General features: G+C 38.9%; 1 protein-coding gene across 1 annotated transcript in view; it reads right to left on the reverse strand.

Annotated features, from left to right (window-relative positions):
* The window catches only part of dph1 (diphthamide biosynthesis 1), an 84,932-nt gene that overhangs the window by 8,563 nt on the left and 53,874 nt on the right, over positions 1-22,495 (reverse strand). The window contains exons 4-9 of the mRNA XM_030152784.1: positions 17,230-17,351; positions 12,335-12,489; positions 10,984-11,105; positions 8,210-8,278; positions 7,259-7,415; positions 3,453-3,553 (exon numbers count right to left, since the gene is read on the reverse strand). Coding sequence (XP_030008644.1) covers positions 3,453-3,553; positions 7,259-7,415; positions 8,210-8,278; positions 10,984-11,105; positions 12,335-12,489; positions 17,230-17,351 — 726 coding nt within the window. The remainder of the gene's footprint in view (positions 1-3,452; positions 3,554-7,258; positions 7,416-8,209; positions 8,279-10,983; positions 11,106-12,334; positions 12,490-17,229; positions 17,352-22,495) is intronic.

The raw sequence follows: 22,495 nt of genomic DNA on the forward strand, positions 1-22,495 counted from the left end.
TTGGTAAAGTGTTTCAATGCCATCCCAGGTACTGCCTGTAGAACGCTGCCCAAATGGCACTTCCACAGAGTATATGGCCTTCTATCTATGTAGCAAGCACAGTACAAATCCCATAACATAGGATGGAGTAAACAAAGCAACAGCAAGTGGAAAGGATAAAAACCACAGACGGATGGGTTTGTTTTCTTAATTTTCGAGCCTTGTTTCGTAAGTTCATATATAATCAACGAGTATCTGTGCAAATAGTTTGTTTAGTAAAAAAGTAGAACCTGTGAATAGACAAATAAAAGGCTAGACGTGCAGGTTACGGGTCTACAGAGGGCTATGCTGTGGTATAGAACATTAAGACTGCATGACATTTAGTGCTGCTACGCAATGAGAGCTCTAACTCTGGCCCTACCTGCTGTGGCCCATTACACCCTGACATTGTTAGCTGGACCTCCACCTGCATGGCTTCACTTCAATTACACTCAGTCTTGACCCGCCAAAAGGAAGAACAACAATTAACCTTTAAATGTTGCAGAAAAATGAAAACAGTTCACCTTTGAAGAAACCTAATTTAATTAAAAACAAACAATTTCATTCCAAACGGTGTCAAATATTCTAATTGAAACAGAAAGATAAAAGGCTAGAATGCACTGGGTGGCATTTGTGGTCTGCTCCAGATAAGTGTGTGTGGTGTGCAGATATCTGTACAATAGTTTAAAACCTGCTTAGGGACAGCCTAATTACACACTTAAGAGAATATGCTAATGGTGTCTCTCTCTTTATATGAGTGAGTATGAGTGTGTCTAATGACAGAAAAAGCCTGCGGTGGGCTCTGTACAGTGTGCTGTGTCGGCTGGTGCTGAGCACTAATATGTCCTCTACCACCCCACTGTCTATTGCTCAATCGCTCCCATACTCCCTCGCTCCCTTTCCTTCTATGCCTCCTCTATCACAGCTGGACTGAACATGGCTTGAACCATTTGGTGGTTTGTAATACTATTATAGAGCATTTAGGCTGCCTGTTTTCACAAAAAATACTGAGAAAGCAAAAAAAAAAAACAAAAAGTGTGCTGGCAGAGGAGCTATATAAGCTACACTTCACATACCATATTTTCCTAAGTTCCACTTGTAATGTGTTGACATTTGTGGAGCTGGAGATTTATTTCATACTTTTCTTAGAATAGTTATGTGACATCTTATGCTTTTGTATAATCTAAGAGTTTTGTCTGCTTTTGTTAAAATCAACTCTAGTCATTTTGATTACATTTTATTTTGACAGAATTATGCGGCACTGCAATTATCTGATGTGTATGATGCACATTTATAAAATGAGCTGAACGTGGTATCTATTCAAATCTTTTGTTTTTCTTGACATCAATACCATCAACACTACAGAAATAGACCTTGTTGAGAAGCTTTTTGTCTGTAATGAGGGTTTGTTTTGGTTGGGTTGAATCGTGCCTGACTTACATAATTTCAGAGTTGCACTCATACATCGGTCTGGAGAGAAGAGCCAAAAAACAAAGGGAAAAAAAAAAGCTTTTACTGTGATCGCTTGCCTTTCCAAAACAGCCCCCTCAACTACCTCTGCATCTCCCTCTTTCTCTCTCTTCAACTCTCACTCTCCCTCAGACCTTGTGTCCTGCTCTCACCCACTCCTCCCTCACACATCACACCTCTCATTACTCCTCGGTGAGAGGCCAATCTGAGGGAGTGTGAGGAATGTGTGTGCGTGAGTGTGATTGGAGCTGCTGCACATCGGAATCTCACTAACCCCTTGTCCGTCTTCACCGTCCTTTTGGTTGGAAGTCAGAGAAAGAGGAGAAACTGCAATTTCCAACAATGGCACTTGATATTTCTTTCAAGAAACTTAAATAGTTGTTTTTTTTTTTTTTTTTCATGTTCATTAATGTAAGAAAGGTAGACTCGATAACGGCATTCAGTGATGGAGAACATGTCAGCACCTGTCTCTGTGATTTTCAGTAACATGCACTCTATTCATAAGACTGTAAGACCTGTATGAATATAATATTGCATTCCAGTAAAAACTGTCTCTTTTAAGGAATAAATAATATGACGGGCTTATGTGTAATGGGTGAGCAGTTTCAAAACTAACACCTTTTTACACCCAAAAATTAAACGCAAATTTGAAGCCTGAAGGTAAAAATAATAAGGACAAGGTTGGTCTATTTTCTATGTATTATTATCCCCTGACCTTACAAGAGGAATGATAAATAAAATATCTAAAAACTAGACTGTATTTCAATGTTGTGTGTCAAAACTAATCACAACCCAGTTCATTAGGCTTGGCTATTAGTTTGTGCTGTGATGGCAAAAGTATAAAATCTCCATGAGACGTGAATGCCATGCAAAGACACACATTTTTACAATACTTTACATAAACTTCTGTTTGTCAGCTCCTTGTTATAAAGTGCACTTGCAAAATATGCTGACTCCCCAATTATGTGTGCGGTGATGCTTACAGCATACATTTCAAATGTTCATTTGATTGAACTAACTTGTTGTTAATCATAATAGTCTCCCATGATGATGTGAAAAGATATATTTTTACAACAACTGGACAAAGCAATGTTTAAGAATTTACAAAATGAAACAAACCAAACCAAACCAAACATGTGTGATGTGTGGGAGGTAATGGAATAGAGCTTAAGAGGCTATGGCATGTGAACAAGTCGAAAACTCAGATACACTACTAGCATTTTTTACATCTATAACAGCGTGTATCCAGGTTTTAAAATCTGAGTAATTCCATTAAAATAGACAAGTGACTCATTTCACACTGCCAGTGGATAAGATTGCTCGTCTGGAGTGTGATCTTTAATGTCACAAATGCACCGGAAAACAGCAAATTGCAGTTCTGCTTTGCCTTGCATTGCTCCTGACTGTAAAAAATAATAAATAATGTTCCTTTGGTGGTTACTAACGCACCAGGCATCATACAATTGTACTGGAAAAGAGGTGAAAAATAAATGCATCCAGGTGTTGTGGTTCCATTATACAACTACACAGAGCTGGAGCCTGTGACTACAGCAGAGTTATTTGACCCAGGACTTAATGCTGATTGTCGCTGATTGTAATCTTTCACAATGAAGACCAAGACCAGATGTTAGTGGGGATTTTTTCCCTATGAATAAGTAACACACAGTAACCAAACAAGGCAAGCCTTTCAATAACAACCTCAAGGGTGCCATCAGGGGAGAGACAAATTGCAAGAAACCTGATCAGCATGAGTGACAAAATAAATATGGTGGTTTAAACCAAAACAGGATGCTCAAACTTGATTTATAGGCTGTATTTTTTTTTTTTTTTGCTGATTTCTCTAACTCAGCTCCTGAGTTCAGCTATATTCTGATAAAAATCAAATAGTGCTGCTTGACTGAATACCATGTGCAAGCCAATCTGGATGAGAGATACAGCATGTATGTGTCTATCTTGGTACTTACGCATCTACATCTGACATCAGATCCAACTTGCTAGGGAAAATCTCAGACAGGAGCACTCGGCTGAAAGTCCTGCCCAGTGATTGAAGCTTTGATTCCAGGTGCTGGGAAGAGTAAAGAAGAATGGTAAAAAGTGTGGATTGAAAGTATAACCGTGCAAATATCAATCACAAACCTGTTTCAGGATGTGAAACTCCACTAAATCAAATGTTAAGTTACAAATTGCAATTGCAGTCAGCTAAGGAAAGTAGTCAGCATATCCTTGTCTTCCATCTCCTTTGAACATTTACAGATGTACAAAGAGAAATGATTATGGTGGTTGGGGATGAAAATGTGAGAAAAACTGAGCTGGCAATCTGGCTATAGACAAATGTTGCTGTCAACTGTCGTCGATCCATTACATCTCCAACTTCATCTTCAAGTTACCTCTTGCATGAACCTGAAAACACCCTAAATAAATATTTTACTATGGGCAGCAACAAAAAATGAATAATTCCATGTTCTCCTTCCAATAGAGTATCCTGACCCCAGATGAGGAAGTGTTGACTTCCTCCTCCCATTAAGTTGAAATTGATTTGGAGGTCTGTATCTGGCTAAGTCAACAGAGTTTGTTCATCAGCTGAAAGTAAGTAGTAGAAATATGACCTTGAGGTCAATGAAATGCTTTTCCTCCAAAATTCAGACGTACCTTGAGATTCTGTTATGAAAATCAAAGAACCGGTGACAAAGGATGAAGCACAACCTTGGCAGAGTCTAACAGCCACTGAAAATGCATTTTTTTCGCAGCAGGGAATACAGACACAGCTTTCACATTAGTTCTGCTAAAAAATGGATGGTTTGTAGGAATTGGACAGCTGTTTTAGGCAACTAGTATGATGATATGCATAGGTAGAGCCAGCTTCATTTAGGAGACACCTCAATACAATTTCTACATGTGAGAAGTAGCATTAGGAATCCCAAGAGCCAGTTTTAGTGCCACGGTTAATCAAAACAAGGTCCTGAATTAGACGGTAAAGGACTCACATGGCCCTGGCTCCACTTTACATCCTCATGCTGAGCTGATTGGGCCCCATGGGTACAAAGCCCAGGCAGCAAGCCTCATGTAACAAGTCAATAAATGAAACTGTTTAGCCAGTTCAAGGATCCCTGGTCCCTCGCTGGCTCTCCTTTTGATGTTTTGGGCAGTGGTGTTAGGACTGAGATGATATTCAGGGTTGCACTGGGCACCCAAGGCAAGTGAAGAAATCCCACAAATGTTCCTTTGGTGAGATAAAGGTGTATGCTGCTGATACGCACTGTCCTTGGAAGTATCACAAGACACTATAGAGATAGTTCTATCCGTGTATTTGAGAAGTTATCTGACATTGCAGTTCCTAATCTCGACAGATCACCACGGGAGAGCAGGTAGGCCTCTTTATTCAAATCCTACTTATTTAATCCGTCCTCTGCCACCACTCTAAAATGAAACTTCTCCCTTTTTAGTTGACATTTTTACATCAATGCCAACTTAATCTCTCAAGTTCAGATATTTCTAAACAGGAGAAGTATCCACTGAAAGGGGATGAGTATATTTGACTTGAGGATGAAAAGTAGATATGGTGGGTTTAAAACTTGTGTGTCTTGAATTAAAAAATGGAGGAACATACTGTCTTGCATATTAATTAAAGACATTTGGAGTAAAGGCACTTAAAAGTCAACACACCGCTGTGTAAATAAAGCAGAGAGAAGGCATATCAAACAAAAAAAAAAAAAGATAAAGAGAACAATAAGGAATGGACAGCAGAGGGGAAAGCAGCAGGAGGAGCAGCTGTAGGTTAGGAGTGACCAGAGAGGGCTTCATGGTTGATCGATGCGTACCCCCAGACAGACCTGGGTGCATGCTAATGCATAATAGCTCATACCTGCAAAGACTTTGAGATTCTGAGTTATGAGTCTGGACCTAATGAACCAGCCTGTGTGTGTGAGCGTGTGCATGATAATGTACAATCACAGGTCAAGAGTTGTCCCTGAATGAGTATTTTCAGTGGATTGACTTTTGACGCATTTGGGAAAAGGTTAAACAAAGAATTAAAATAAAGGCTGGAAACTGAAATTCAGAAATCTAAAATGGAAGTTACCAAAACAATTGACCTTTGTATTGTTCCCTAAATGTGATGAACTCTTTCTCATTGCAAACAAAGGCTACATATCTGCAAGATATAGATAGATATGTGCCAAACCCTATCTATGTGAGTATGTCACATGTCAACACATTTGTCCATTTGTTCAGATACAAGCTAGCATCATGTCTTAACAGTGCACAAGATGGAAAGAAGTAAATGGCAAAAAATGTGACTATACCATAGAAAATAAAATGTCAAAAAAGAATAACACAAAATCTTTAGACGGACATGTTTGCCAGCAGAACTCTACTACAGTCTCTTGAAAGCAACCAGCAATAAATTCAACTGCCGGAGTTTGAGCTTTGATACAACATTTTTGATCCATATGTGGATCTTTTTTTTTTTTTTGGTGTATGCATATGGGTGCGTCTATGAAACTGGTCCCTAAAAACAGGACATCGGGGCTAAAAATTCAAACAAGATGTAGACTAATGTTATGAAATAAGTTTAGAAGCACTTTGGGTCTATTTTAAAAATAAATATTTACTGAGATAAAAGAGAAACTATTGTTCAGATAAACACATTTTTACATATATATTTTATATTATGTTTTACACAAAAATCCGCATGTAACATGGTAAAAAGGACACAAAAATTAAGCACTACTATTTTTTTTAATACCTTTTTAGTCTCTCACAGGTACATTTGGGAATCGGTGTAATTTTGCAAGGCAGCGTGTTTCACAAAAATGGCCGCTATTGCAAAATCACTCATGATTTATTTGTGTTTAAATGGGCAGGTTCTGCATGTAACACAAGTGGACACGATGGGTTAGACATGAAACCTGGAATGAGACTGCAGATTAATGAAAAACCCACATGTCTGTATTAGAAAAACCACTAGGATAGTCAAATTTAACACAGTGTCTTTAGTTATAGCGGTATATAAGACCGCTTACAGCCATGTGTTCCAGATCAAATGCACTGACACCTAGGTAGCTTTTCCTGTCCCAATTTTGGTCCTGTTTTTGGTCCCAATATTTTATTAAAAAATCATTCATTTTGGGATGGCTCAGAGCAAGAGTTTACATTTTTTTTTGCATTTATTTGAGGTCATCAGTAGGTCCATCCTTGGGGGACATATGTCTAAATTTCTCCTTTATTATTGGGTCTAAAAAGCTGGCAAAGTGCCAGATACCAAAATGAACCCCATTTCATAACAAACACTAGTAAGTGCTAAAATGTAAATACTATTAACTTATTGAAAGGCCCATTAAAACAAACAAACAAAAAAAATTTTTGTTATTTACATTTGACCTCATTTCTCACAATTTAAAACAGAAATGTAAACAGGGAATCAGTACGTAGAATTAAAGAATGAATCTATCAAATTCAACCCAAGACTGGTTATCAGTACAACATTCATTTTTAGAAGTTTGAGTATTAGAAGCTGTGTTAGGATGATGTGATGCATCTCCCCACATCCAGTCTCGAGGCCAACATTGAATCAAGGGTAAAGCTCTCTATGGTTTGACTGCATCGTGCTAAATGTGAAATAACAAGCTCCCAGTGTGAAGACTGCTTGTCTTATTAGTGGTTCATGTCACCAAACTACTTGTCAGAGAATCTTACACTGAAAGTATTACAAACCATTGCACAAGTGGCCTCAGGACATGTAGACTGTAGAAATGAGGACACAGAATCTCACCTCTAGGACTTTGGGGCTGCCCTGTCGGCCCAGCGTGCCCAAGATCAGGCCCCATCTCTGTGCTGAACGAGCCTTGTCAATAGCCTGGAGTCTTAGCGCTCGCATGGCATCATGGTCATAGTATTCCCTAGAGAAGACCTTACTGTAGGGGTCATATCTATGAACACACAAACAGAAAGAGAGTGGCACACATACATGCATAGATGAAAGTTGTACATGAATATCAACAGTATCAACGCATTACCCTTATTACTGTTTATTGCTCAGGTATCTAGAGATACCGGAGAACAGAAGAGCAAGAAAAGATGAAAAAATCCAATCATGAAAAGCCATCAAGTATGACAGGAGTTAGTGTATCTTAGGGAAAATGCAGGTATTTCTAAGCATCTAATCTCCTTTTCTTTGGTACAAGGGGTTCACTTGAGATTAGAATCTTGTTTATGAGAGAGACCTGTGATTTGCGCGGCAGAGCATATGTCTCTAACAACACAATTTCATTGAATACAAACAAGCGCTCATCAAAACAATCCTGCATCCTCAAAATGTTATCATGACACTGAAACAAGGAGAGTGATCATGACTGTGACTTAGGCTTTGATTTGAATAGCATTACAATTTAAAGGGACAAAAAGTTTTCAGCTGTTTTCAAACTGAGATAATGTTCGAACCATAATGATCCTGCACTACAATAAGCCTTCTACAAACTATTTCATTAACCTCCTGAGATGCAAGAAAGTAAAAGTTTGGCCTTTTTTTTACATTGCATTTAAATAATTGTCTTGATTGGAAACAGCATAATGCAACAGTTTTTTCAGACACATTTATTTTTTTTTAAATACAGCTGTGAAACTCTTGTCCCCTGTAGAAGACAAAAATGCATTGCTGGGTCTCAGGAGGTTTAGGAAATACGGAACTATTTGATAACAAATTAAATTGTTTCCTATACTGTACCTGTATGCAGGTATTTCTGGGTTTGCAATCATGATCGACTCTAGGTGAAATCTTCCATCTCCCAGATATCTATAGAAAAAACAAACACAAATCAAAAGCAAGTTAGAGGTAGCACAAATAAGGGAAAAACAATCTTCATCTGAGCACTGCTTTATGTGCAATTTGACTAAAATACTTCCATAGAAACGCCAATCTGTTGTCTGTCTCTCACTCTAAATCAATTCTTCTCTGTAGCCGTTTTACACAGGACCAAAGTGATATAAGGCAGAGGTCCTGAAGCTGGTGCTGAGGGTACATGACCCTAACGACTGGAGCATGCTGTGTACAGAGAATGCAAGCCCTTCCAATTAACCCGGGGCCTGGTGTCGGGGATTCACTGACGCCCATGAAGAGGCAGAGTTCACAAACCATAAATACACAACGGTATGTAGGTGCCTGAAAACACAGGCTCAGGAAGAATAGTCTTATATAACCTCCCTCTTGGGGTCAGGCTGAGAAGATTCCAGCTGTTAATGTGAGGGGGCTCAGGTCTGTACCCCTACTCATTACTGCACAGTCTCAATAGGCCCACTGAGACAGGCCATGCAATTAAACCCACTAATTGGTCAGCTTTTAGAGCAGCCTGTAATAGGCTGTGGGCGGTTTTTCCATGTATGCTATTTGGAGAAAACCTGCATATTAGGACGCATGCATGTGGCTATTCATGTGAAGCGGACAGAGATCGCAACTACCTGAATGACAGAGCAAAATAACCTTGAACAGAGCCACTGTTGCACTGCCTCTCTTTGCTTAGCAACATCCAGGGCCCTCATATAATTATGCTCCTAACAATAAGCCTGCTGCACTTAAACCACAGTTGTCCTCATCTCTCTGTAGAATCTTAAAGAGATCACAGTATTTCTATTCCCATACATTTGTCCAAAAAGTTCTTTCTATAATGATAACCTATGCATTACAATGTTAGTATCAAAAAAAGGGGGATAAAGTTCAGGTGATAGAAAAGACTGAAAAATTATTTCTTATATCTCCTTTGAATACAGCATCTCAATAAATTAAATCAAGCACTACCAAATATATTTTTACATAATAGAAAATGAGCAGACCAGACCACTTAAAGCCACGAGAACACTCTGTTTTTCATCCATAATGCTCATCTAGTTCAAAACTACAGTAAAATGTAATGACAGCATGTGGATATAGCATTTTAATTTATTCTATTATTAGGTAAGAGCATACAATCATAAACTATTAGAGGGAGCTTGTCCTGTATTTCTAGTGGAAATGTAGGATATCATCAAAGCCCAAAGTGAATTTCATTGTAAACCTTTCCACTGTAATTGAGCTCTTGATGCAGCTATCAATTTCTGTGACAAACCACAGCACAATAGTATTCTAAAATAAAATGGTATGAGGACTTAGAATTGGACTGTCTTTGGAGGTTAGCATTACTAGCCAACTAAAGACACTACGGGAAAAATGGATGCAGCCCACTTTAAGTATGCTGTAGTCCTTATGTTACACTTGTATGTTGTATAAGTGCACTGAATGTGCATGTGAGAAGAATATGTGAGTAAGTATGATGTGGTGGGTGTAAGTGAGAGAAACTGAGAAAGAGAGAGAGAGCATGAAAGAGAACGAGAGAGAAGCTCTTAACAACTCTTAGGCTGGCTAATCAATTCTCCCTCCCATCACTCCCCAACTCTCACATCAAAGACAAGACACTTTGGATTAGTAGGTAAAGCACACACTAACCCCTCTACTTCCACTTTTTCATGCATACAAAGACACACACACACTCACTTGGCTCTTTTGTCTCCCATATGGCCTGGCTTATGTATATAGCAAAGCTTGTCCTTGTGTAGCTGCTTAAATCTCATGCACCGGGAGGTTTTAATCACATGGACTAACACTAGATGTGCACAGATCAGACGTAGCGGGTGATGCATCCAGGTATAATTATACCTGTGACTTATTTCAACTCACTGTTCACAACAAAGTACAGGATTCACTCTAGTGTTGAACAACTGTACAGACGTTATGACTGTGGAGGTGTTTTCATTGCCTGAACCTGTTACTTTGGCAGAGCACTTTCCTGCCTGCAGTACAGGGAGGATAAGCTTCACTTTGATGCAAACACAGCATTTATGTTGAAGTAAAGCACTGAGGAGCTAGTATATTTGGAATTGTGCCACTCCATTCTGGATTCAACATCTCGTTCCCTGTTTAGAGAAGTGAATTTAAATTAAGAACGTGAGCCAGAAAATATTAGAAGCTAAAAGAAATGTACAATCATATGTTACCAAACTCAGTTACCACTGTCAACATACTGGTAGTAGGTGTCATATTTAATCATATTACTTCTTTAAAACATGGCAAAGTGGTGAGCTAGTGGATATGATGCTGTTGGTTTAAAACAGTCAGAAGTTGCCATTGCTGTCTGGCTTCATACAATCCAATGCATCGCACAGTGTGATGATATTTTTAGCTGTGCCGTTGTGGATCAGCATCTGGCTGTTTCTGGCTGGAAATAATGGAAGCCTGATGGGAGGTGCACACACAGAGCTAGTTGTCACAGCTAGCTATGTCTGGTGTGACTGGTATGATGTCATACTGATTATTCCTCATGTCACATGTGTGACAATGGCAGAGGTAATTATGAAACTGGGGTGGGCAGTGACTGGATGCGTCAAAGCTGGGTATTTTTGGTTTATCTAGAGATCCCTGCTAAGTAACACAAAGAAAGAGCGGTGGAAGGGAGGAAGGAAGCTTCTTACATGATAGCGTTGACATGGCGGTCCAAGCGAGGGGAGGTACAGCCCAAAATTTCTCCTGGTGACAGAGGTCGACACTGGGGAACCAGCACGTCATACTCTGGCTTCAGAGCTGCACTCACAGCCTGAAGCATAGAATAAGGAAGAAATAAAAACGGTGATACTCTCCGGTCCAACTCTAAACCACCCACATGTTTTGGACTTGGCCCTCAGTTACAGATTTTTCCAAAATAAAAAAAAACAGAGTTGTAAAGAAAGGAGAGGGCATTTTAAGTTATTTTTAAATAGAGTTATAAAGAAAAAGAAAACACAAGGCACATACAGAAAACAAAATTGAGACATAAGCTAACAACTGATGTTCTTATGTTAGAAAATAAACATATGTAAATGAAAAACAGACCCAGCACATGAAAAGCAAGAAAAACTAATCATTTAGAAGCAAGCTGAAAGGAATCAACCCATTTTATCTCCTACATTGTTGGTGTGAGAAGATGAAAAAGCAAACAATTATGATAAAACAAGAGAAATCAGTTGTGTGGTTGGAGGTGGAAGGGTAAACTAAATGATTTAAGGCTAATTTAAGGCAGCCAGCAGGGAATAGGAGTGAACTCTCAGCTCCTCCTGCCTATTCTGTGTGACCTCAGCAAGCCTACACAAACAAAGACATGAAAAAATGATGGAGGAGCACATGTATACAGTGCACAACTACAAACACCGATACATATGCACAAATATACACACAGATGCACTTAAACACCCCAACATAAAATATGACCCACGCAGGCCAAGTTTGGTATAAAAATAACACTGGCTGCATTAGTGAGGGCCCAAAGTGGTGTTGGCTCAACACAGTAAATGCAAGCCTCAAAACACATTATGGAACAGAGAGGCAGTGAACCTGAAAAAACACACAGTGCTCAAGTTGAACGCTATAGCTGCAGCCACTGATGCTTATGTAAAGAACAAAGTAGAGCACGATACCTAACTGAGGGCCTTCCGAGTTCATCGCACCTTTTAAATCTAAAATATCTGCGGCCGGATTTCTCAAACCCACACTTGAACTGAGCTTAAGTGCAGAGAGTGAGCTGGTTCATAAAAGCCAGGAAAGAGAGGATACTGTATGAACATGTACGTTAAAAAAAAAAAAAAAAAAAAATAAATAAATAAATATATATATATATATATATATATATATATATATATATATAAATATATATATGTGTGTGTGTGTCTACTGTATATACACAAATACCTGAGTGAGACAAAAAAAAAAATTCAAGTAAGACGCCCACATTTACGTGTTGTCAAGCACAAAAAAAAAAAAAAAAATCTGATACTCTCAGTGCTTCATCACCTGCAGTGCAGCCACAAACTGAATAGTGCTGACAAGAGCCAGAGACTGTCCAGGAGGGAAGTTGAACTTGACCGTGTCCAGGAAGTGTGCATTGTCCATCTGGATATCCACAAACACATACAGCATCTTAATTCCTGCAGTGGAGTCTATGGGGACTGCAGGAAACAGAGACAAAAGAAAGACAGATGAATAATTCAGTCTGTTATATCAGGTAAGCCTGCAGTATATACACTATTGATGACACCTCAAACATTAACGTGAAGCACATGTCCAGCGAAACAGCTATGAGGGAACACGTAACATGCACATTTATAGCTCACAGTAGGCACCCGTGTGATATAACTGAAACTCATTCTGCGCAAGGAACTGATGCGAAGACCTCAATTATTTAGGGAAGGAGAGGGACACATGCGATTACTATTAATGCTATTAATTTCACAGGCCATTTACTACGCACCGGGGCCTAGGAGAGGTAGCTAGAGACGTGTTGAGTTTGATGGTGAAGAAAGTAGGAAAGAGTCCAAGAAAGGCAGGGTGAAGGGTACGGATAAGAGAGAAGAATGATCGGCTTTTGTTGATCATTGCAATTATTCTTCCTTTTGTGTTACATTTAATTTGTAGATCAGGAGCGAGGGGACTTTTTGTTATGATTAGGCAAATGGGCCATTATGGTAGGAATATTTTATGAAGTGCAGCTCACTTGACGGCCTAGATTAAAGCGACATTGAGAGAGATTAGGAGTAAAGCGTGAAATAAGCAGAAGGGGGGAGAAAATAGAGGTGGAGGAGAAAAGAAGGGACTTGGAAGTGTGTGAGAGAATCAGATACACATCTTTACAAAGGACTGAAGGCAGATGGGATGGAAATGGTGAGTGAGGAATGAGAAATTCCTATAAGAGTAAGGGTGGAAACACTGGAATTCAATTTCTGGGTGGGGGTGGCCGATTTAATAATACTGCATAAACTCCAAAAGATAGGGAATGAAGCAGAGGAGTGGAAAAAGTAATAGGATACTCTGCATGTATGTGTATGTGTGTGTGTTTAGGGGTTGAGGGGTGTGTGGGCTGTCAATTATCTGGCAGCAGACGTGATGAATTGCTTCGCATCTCAGCTGAAAAGGAAGCGAAGGAGATGGAGAGGGGGCTTAAAGGGGTGGGCTTTTGAGATAGGATGTTTTTGACGAAAGTTAAATACCTGGTTTTTGGAGGAGTCGAGTAAAATCCAGACAGAGACTTTTAGGTTACTTGTTTATCAGCCTTCCCAAAACATAAAGGGCAAAGAAAAGTGACATCGATCTGTGTTCACATTAGCACGCTAGCCTGAGAGCACTTAGATACTGCAATTAGAGACACAGTCAATGAGATGGGCAGGACTCACTTTCTCCATCAGTGTTTTTATTCATCTATGTGTTATAGCTATAAGGTCACACAGTGCAGCAGCTCATTAGTTCTCATGTAAACAAATACATAGACATCCATAGCGGGTTGGACTCAGAAAAGATTGGACATAATGGTAGACTGTCGCATTTACAAATCAGTATATATTGCAGGTGTACTACATTGTGATTATGGACTACCATTAAAAACAAATCTGTCGTTTGACCTATTTTTATTGGTTTTTATTCAATCTGAGTTGCATTCCAACAAATATATGGCAATTTAACACCAATCCCTGTTCAACATTTTTCATGAGCCTAGAGATGAGTGGCAACAAAGTGCAATTAGACAGTAAAACATTAGGCCCTGTAAATATATATGATCATGTTTTTACCTCAGCTAAATAGGAGAATTACATCATTACCACTGCACTCATTATGCAAAACCAACTGCAGGAATGCACAAAAAGTATTGCACCCATTTACTTAGTGGAAAGGTGGGCCTCATTAGATTTTACACATCCAGCAAAAAGCAGCAGATCCTGGATTTTTTCCCTTTTTTTTTTGCAACATTGTGAGTTCGACTATTTAACTGAATTACAGGACTGTGGTGCAGGTATGTGTCCTCAGAGTGCTCTTCCAGGTTGAAGTATTGTTGTTTGTAGATTTAATAAATTCAAGTGTAGACTTCAGTTTGAGGCGTGAGACCAGTCTGAGCTCAACACATTTTGGGCAAATTCTATCATCAAATATTAATATCTGCAGAAATTCACTGTATACATAAAAAAATCACTGAGATATCAAGCCCGTTCGGATCCATCTGCATTTAATTATTATGTAGTATATCTCTAGTATCATATCACAGTTGCTTAGCTTATCTTACAAGACAAACGTAACTATTTGTAGATTTAACGTTTTTCCAGGTCAGAGGGTGACTTCTGTTATCACATTGGAAACTATGAATGTGACTCAAAATAGTAGTGTACTCCATTAAACATGAGCAAACAGCTTTCAAGACTGTGATATCAGTGTTTTCATGAGGCGAAATATTTGCTAAATACATTAGTATAGAAGTGTTAAAGGGGTCAAATTTTGCTAAACCCACTTTTATTAGTCTTTGGTACATTTATTTGTGTATTTGGACTCTAATAGTTCATAAAGTTTGAGTTTGAACCCTCCAGGTGCTGCAAAGCTATCTTTATATTCATTTTGGCAAAAATTGAATGGATTTCTACAACCCGTTTCTATTCCTCCTTAATTTGTTATGTTTTATAACTAGTAATGTCACGACATTTGCACATATAAGGTCAAAACTTCCAACAAACATTTCTCTGAGTACGACATAATTGTTTGTCAGCAGCAACAGTTGTGGTCCATACTGAAAATATGTCCAAACTTTGAGCCGATTACCTAAAATGTTCAGTTGTTGGTTGAATGGGATAGAGCAGCACAGCTAACAACCTGGAGGGGGTGTGGCCTGAAGTGGCTCATGCGCATTTAAAGGGCCAGCGCTCAAAACGATCTTTCTGGTGTCATTACTAAGAAACAGTGTTGAAGATGGACCTGTGGAGTTGAATTAATGAAGAATTCAGACCCAAACAAAGCATTTACAGTTTATGTAGACCACAGGGAAATGTTTTAAAATGCATAATTCCATTTTAAAAATCAAAATATCATTCGTTTAAGCATCATCCTGGTTGAGATCAAGTTAAACTACGCTAAAACTGATCCTCCGTGTAACCTTTGATTGAGGTTTCAAATTAGTGAGGATCAAATTGCAATATGACAGTTGCATTTCCATATTTATTTTCAGCTTTATTGTGACAGCTGGTGTTATCTGAGCAAGTCTGCTACTCCACAGACAGCTGTTTTATAATGGTTCTTTCTGTGCTTTGGTTAAAAAAAAAAGAAAGAAAGGAAGAAAGAAAGAAAGAAAGAAAGAAAGAAAGGAATAGAGTGAAAATATAAATAATAAATGGCAATAAATTGCATTTTGGATGTTCTGTGTTGCCCTTTATCTCATCCACTAACATTCTCTGACTTTCTTCATTTTGCTCTTCAAGTTTTTTTTTTTTTTTTTTGTGCAGATGTCATTTCAAAAAAAGTCAATAAGGTCAAGTGCATTTCCCAACTCTGTAATGAGCAAATCGTATCACAGGATTAGAACATAAAACACTGGTTTATTGTGCAGACTATTATTCTGCACTACATGGAGGTGCATTATGTTAATAAAAGATGAAATGACACCAATATTCAGAGCAAATATGCAAAAGGAAATTAAAAGGAAATAAAGGAGCAGGAGACCCAGTTTCTGTATGAGTGAGTCAAAACACAGTGTGTTTAATCTCATAAATGTGTCTTCTACTTAAGAAAAACAGTGCAGATAATGTTTTTCTAAAGTGTGATAAAGGTCAAAAACACATATAAATTGGCAACGCTACATGTGGAGTCTTTGGAAATCTTTGGTAGATCCAATTCTTTTGAGAATCTCTTACATCAATTAATATCAGATCCAACTTCACCACTTACAACAAATTTACATTTGGTGCCTTTGTCTAAGGCATCTTGGGTATAAATGAGAATGTGTGCACATCTTATCTCTTTTCTAAGGATATACTTCAGCAAATATCAAATAAAGAATGTGTGCAAACATCCCATGCACAAAGATGAGCACAAACAGGAAAAGACAAAACAACACAAAGGGAACTTGGAGGGAGCAAAAAGTATTAAAATTCTGTTGGTCATTTCTGGTATTTGGGAGAGGTGAGGTTGTTCTGGCAGGGAGATATCAAAAGTATTGATTTAGCATTTCCTCCCATGTTCAGCAAGAGACAGACAGCAGGGGCGAGGGTGAAGGCTCTAAAGAACTGCTTGAGGTTTTCAAAGGACGACTCTAATGCATGTTCCCCATTGATCTGCAGGGTAAATGTGATGTCCAGGCTCCAAAGGTCTGATATGCCTTCCATAGCAGAGTTGGGTGAGCTGCACTAATTAGTTACATTTTCTGTTGATCAATAACTATGTTTGTCTGCCTCTCTGTGCCCGGAGTTCTTTTTCATGCTGTCTTCTCTAATAGATGGAAGTTCTGGGAGTATGTTCAGTTCATGTTCTCCTCCATGAGGCAGTCTGTGTGTTAAGTGACAGTGGCCACATTTCCATAAAACTGTCCAAAGAATTTTCAGGTGAACATGGCTGTAATAAACACTAGAAGGGTAGAGTGTCATTATTTCTGATCTTAAATGGTTGTGACGTTTGTAAGATTGAGTAATAATTTAGTCAGTCAACACTACCTGTTGGCACTGACAGCTATGTCTTCATGTCATGTGAGTTAAATATTTGATTCATCATAAGTGACTGATCCCCTTTTTTTCATGTAAATGTAAAAACTTTCTTCAAAACTGAGAACATAACAAATTTTAACATCACAAACCTGTTCTTGTGAGATAATTTAAAAAAATACATTGTAAAAAATATAGCCAGTGGGGGAAACAAACATGCACACAGACTGGTAGGAGACTCACTGAGACAGCTGTGACCATAGTGCACCATGAAATCAGCTCCCAGGGCTCGGGCGGTGAAGTCGTCGACACAGCAGGCCCCATATGTCACGTCCCCCATCACAATGGTGTCTGCCTCTGTGAACCTGGGATGCAGACATAGACAGACACTAATCAGCACGGTCACAGACCATATGCACCTCCTGTTGCTCGTTACCATAGCAATCAATACACATAGCATGCCAGGCATGATGTGATTATGAGGGAAATGAATAAGATCAATTCCAATCCACTTGCTACAGATAGAGTACAGTATATAGCATCTGACAGCGGTGTCAGTCAGAGACTGACTCACATCACAGCGTATCAGGGCGCCACAATTCTATTCTTCTGCTCTTTGTGACTGGTAGTCAAAGTCCTGGGTGTAACATGGTGTCTAATAGTTATATCCCTGCTAGACAAGGGTTAGATCATCAGTCAATCTGGCTGCAGAATGGAGATGACACAAGCAGCAGAAGTGAAAAGAGCTAGGCCAGAACTGGTACACATAAGCAGATTAGAGTTTGTGTAGTCTTGGCCAGTCTATCTATGGCCTGGATTCAAAGAACATCTGCTTGGAAACAGAAAAAAATAGGCTCTGCAACAGTTTGCAGTCTTTGCAACATTAAAGTATTCAAAATAGATGCTTTATGTGACAAGTAGGTTGATAGAGCATTGCGGAGACAACATGGGCCTAATGTTCTACTTCCAGGCTGTGATAATAAAAAAACAAAAAACATGCCCTTCTTAAGTGGAAAACTACGAAATTACACCAGCATCTGCGGACCTAAATCTGTTAGAATGAATTGCTGATCTCACAAGCTTCCTTTTATTGCCCTTTATGGGCGAATAAAATGCTAAGTAAACCCATAAAGGCTAAATAAAATGAATAAAGGCTGAGAGTAACCAGGAGGAAGTGCAAATAAACAGAAGCTTGAGGCATGGTAGGGGAGGAAGACGAGGAGGTGGTTGTAAATGGTAGCTGTTGCCAGGTATTTGTGGCTGTATTCTGACAGATTTAGGCTAGACAGAAAGGGTAGAATAGAGATGAGACGAAGGGCTTGGGGAGAAGTGGAAAGTGATAAACAGACACGGCTGCACACAGAACAGCATCTGTAGCAACCAACAGACTCTTAGTAATGTGTCTCCTGCTGCCCAATCTTTCAACCCACATTCAGTTTCTCTGTTTATTCCTCAGTCTCCTCCTCGCAAGGGGATTCAGACAAAGCTTCTATTTAGCCTTTCCTCCCTCATTTTCTCTGATGTTATCTGTGGTTTACGCTCCCTCTCTGGGCTCCTCATCATTGTCCCCTAGATGTCTAAGTTGTCTCCCTCTCTTTCTTTATTTCTCTGTCCCTTCTCCTCTAATGGCTGCTCTCAAGTGACGGGCAGTGCAGGCCAGCTGAGCCCAGGAAAACAAGACAGAGCAACTCATCTGATAAATAAATATTTGCCTTCAACGATTTGACTCAATTACTCTCTCTTGTCAAGGTTTTAATTTTTTGCCTGTCTGTGTGTGCATTGTTTATGAGTGCAAAGCACAGACACACTGATGGATAATTTGTGGTTACAAAAAAACCAATCACGTGGACAGTTTGAGGTTTGTGCACAAGTTCACTCATTCACTGCAGCAGAACGTTCTTTCATTGCAGTCTGGTCTGCTGACTTTGTTGTATAGCTGCATAAATGCGGATCAACCTTTAAACTAAAAATATCCAGGCTGCCCACCAGAATAAACACAGACTATTACCTGCACTCCACTGCAGACCACACAGAAATTTCTGCAATGCAAAACACAGCACTACAGAAGATTATTGTGTCTAATCAGCCATCTATCTGCCAGAAATACCATTACCGCCCTAGCTCCTTTGGCAGTACTGAGCATATCTAGTCATTTTCCAGGGTGAGTACACTGAAATTTCATGGTAATAAATGCTAAGAATCTGATTAAGAGGCCCATGTGAGACATGAGATGCTACTGGGACATGGGCAGAGTAATTACTGGGCAATGTATAGTTCCATATCCCGCTGGGACAGAGAGGGAATACAGGAAAGTAAGAAGATAGAAAGATGGCTGGTGAAAGAGAGAGTGCATCTGTGTTAATCAAATCCACATTCTAACACACGTCATCTCACATAGGACATATTCAGTGAGTGGTGTGTGTATATAAAGCACAAATGTCTTCCAGTCCTCCTCATTTACATTTATTTCACCCTCCGTCCCTTCTCTCTTGCCTTCCTTTCCTTTTCCGTGCCCTCATCTCTAGTGTCAGTCACTTTTCCGTTTCCCACTGTATATCAGTGCTGGTTTTCGCGTCATCTCAGGGTACTCAGTTCAGCCATTCCAACTGAAATGTCATTAAGATCTAATTAAGATGTCAAAGACGCTTGTGAACTCCATAACAGCTCTTGATAATTAGGTCTTTAGCATACAGCTCAATATGTGTGAGAAATTGCCAACAGATTCGAATCTTTCTTATATAAACTAATGTGCTTGTGTGTGGTGCAAATACAAGTCAAGGACCAAGCCGGTATGGACACACTCAAACACACACATGACCATTTATGGGCAGCTGACTGTATCTCTGTTTATCAGGTTGAATAACTGATATGCTTTATATAAACAGTGTCTCACTCAGCGCTGTTATTGTCCTAGTGAGAATGCATTGGCATGAAAGTGGGAGATTAATCTTTTTGCTCCTGTCCTCTTGAGATGATATCCTTTTCTGAATTTGACAGGGATGTCTTCCCATGCCAACAAAAAAATTAAAAAGGAACTTGTTGCTGTGCTGCTTTAAAGCTTGGTGACGCAGACAAAGAGAATAAAAGAAAAACGGTCCCCAAACCACACCATTAGCACTTACAAAGCCAGTCTGTCACCGGTGATACTAATATATTAATGGAATAATGTGACTTTAACCCTTTGATTGTAGAAAATTCAAGGTGTTTTCAGCCACAGCTATTTTTAACCTTCACGTTTGTATTTAGTTTCTGACCTATCAGCTTCAGAAAGCCTCAGAGTTAAAAAAGGTATTTCACAGATGTCTAAATTATGTTGCTCCCTAGAATAATGACATAAATGTAATAGTTTAAGGGTGAACAACAATTGTCTTCTCTGGCACAAATTTCATCTTGCCCTCCAAAAAAAAGTAATAAACCATGTAGAATGGTCTGGGATGTGGCTTTTAACCTTCAAAAACACTCACAACAAAAGCTCCTAAAACAGTTTAGCTTGGAGTTTAATAGAACTGAGTGTTACTTGACTGAACAAATCTCTTTTCACTTCTGTTGATTTCCTCGTCTGGTGTCAGAGCGATCGTCAAAGTTGAAAGTGGCTCTTGTGAGGTGCAATAAAGGGGTCATATTTTGCTAAACCCACTTTTATTAGTCTTTGGTACATTTATTTGTGTATTTGGACCATAATAGTTCAAAAAGTTTGAATTTGAACCCTCCAGGTGCTGCAAAGCTATCTTTATATTCATTTTGGCAAAAATCGAGTGGATTTCTACAACCCGTTTTAATTCCTTCTTAATTTGTTGTCTGTAACTTGTTACGTCAAGACATTTGCACAAATAAGGTCAAGACTTCAGATGAACATTTCTCTGAGTACGACATAATTTTTGTCAGCAGCAGTGGTTGTAGTCCATACTGAAAATATGTTCTTTGAGACGATTACCAAAAATGTTCAGTTGTTGGTTGAACGGGACAGAGCAGCACAGCTATCAACCTGGAGGGGGCAGGGCCTGAAGTGGCTCATGCGCATTTAAAGGGTCAACGCTCAAAACAACCTTTCTGGTGTCATTACTCAGAAATAGGGTTGAAGATGGACCTGTGGAGTTGAATTAATGAAGAATTCAGACCCAAGTATAGCACCAAGTATTGCATTTTTATTGTATTAATAATGTATTGTATGACATACACTTTTATACAGTAATGTGTCATGTACACTGTATTGTCTTATTTGTATGTTTAGTTTTAATGTTGAGGACTATGAACAGAAAATAACTCCCAGCTAAATCCAGCATATTTACACAAAGTAATGTTTTTATTTGTACTGAGTGTTCATTAATATGCACTGTCCTCATCAAATAAACAAACAAAATAAATTTACAGTTTATGTAGACCAAAGGGAAATGTTTTAAAATGCATAATTCCGTTTAAAAAAGCAAAATATCACTCCTTTAAAACAGCTTGTCATGGTATCATCAGGGTTCCTACACATTTGAAATTTCAAAATTCCATACTTTTTCCAGACCCTAATTTCCAGATGTCTTGGTAAAAAAAATTCCAACCAGCCAACCAATGTTTATATTTGGGATTTATGAGCCAGTCATCAGAGAATTTACATCTACCCATTATGAGTTCTGCCAACAATCATACAAGGCATGTTGAATTGCTCGCTCACAAACAGTGTGAGGACATCACTTGTCTGTCAAAGCAGCAGTGAAACTTGACAACACCCGAGCGGGCCTTAAAATGGGTTGGAGGAGGATAATAGCAGAGGGCTGGGCATTCAACTTGTCAATCTGTCCAAATGTTTCCTGGGACGCATAGCCGACTGTATGTGCTCTCACACAAACATTTTAGCTGCACTAGCAAGCACCTTAAAAAACAGACTGATCCATTTCTTTTTGTAGATATTCATAATTTTACATTTTAGAAAATACAACAGTGGTAACAGTCTTGGAAACATGAATATTTTTCCATACAACTGTTTCCATTTCCCATACTTTTCCAGACCTGGAAATTTCTAAAATCAAATGCCATACTTTTCCATACTTTTCCATACTTGCGTAGGAACCCTGTATCATACCTTTACTTGCGTGTGAATGGTCAAGCCAGACAGGAAACAAAAAACAACCAAAAAAAAAAAACTGACAACAGCTGAACTTTTCACAGTCATCTGCTATCATCAGGTGGGATAATCTAATATCCAAATTTGCATGCTTCTTTATTTCCCCACTGATGTGATTTAATTTGCTCAGCAGTGACTTTGCAAGCCAAGTGCAAAATGGGTGAGAAAGTAATTAGAGCCTTTTGAAGCTTTCCGGTTCTTAACAATTTGCTTCTTTTGGTTCAACAGCAAAATTCATATCACTTTTTACAGTATCTAATGGTAAATTTCATGGTTTAGCTACCTAACTGACATGAGTTAAGGTTATGACACATTCCTTGCCTGTTGTAGACACACACAAAAATATTCAAATCAGACACTCTTACACTAATGATACATTACTCTGGAATTAGAATA

This window comes from Sphaeramia orbicularis, chromosome 13 (genome assembly GCF_902148855.1).
Source record: "Sphaeramia orbicularis chromosome 13, fSphaOr1.1, whole genome shotgun sequence".
Classification (NCBI taxonomy): domain Eukaryota; kingdom Metazoa; phylum Chordata; class Actinopteri; order Kurtiformes; family Apogonidae; genus Sphaeramia; species Sphaeramia orbicularis.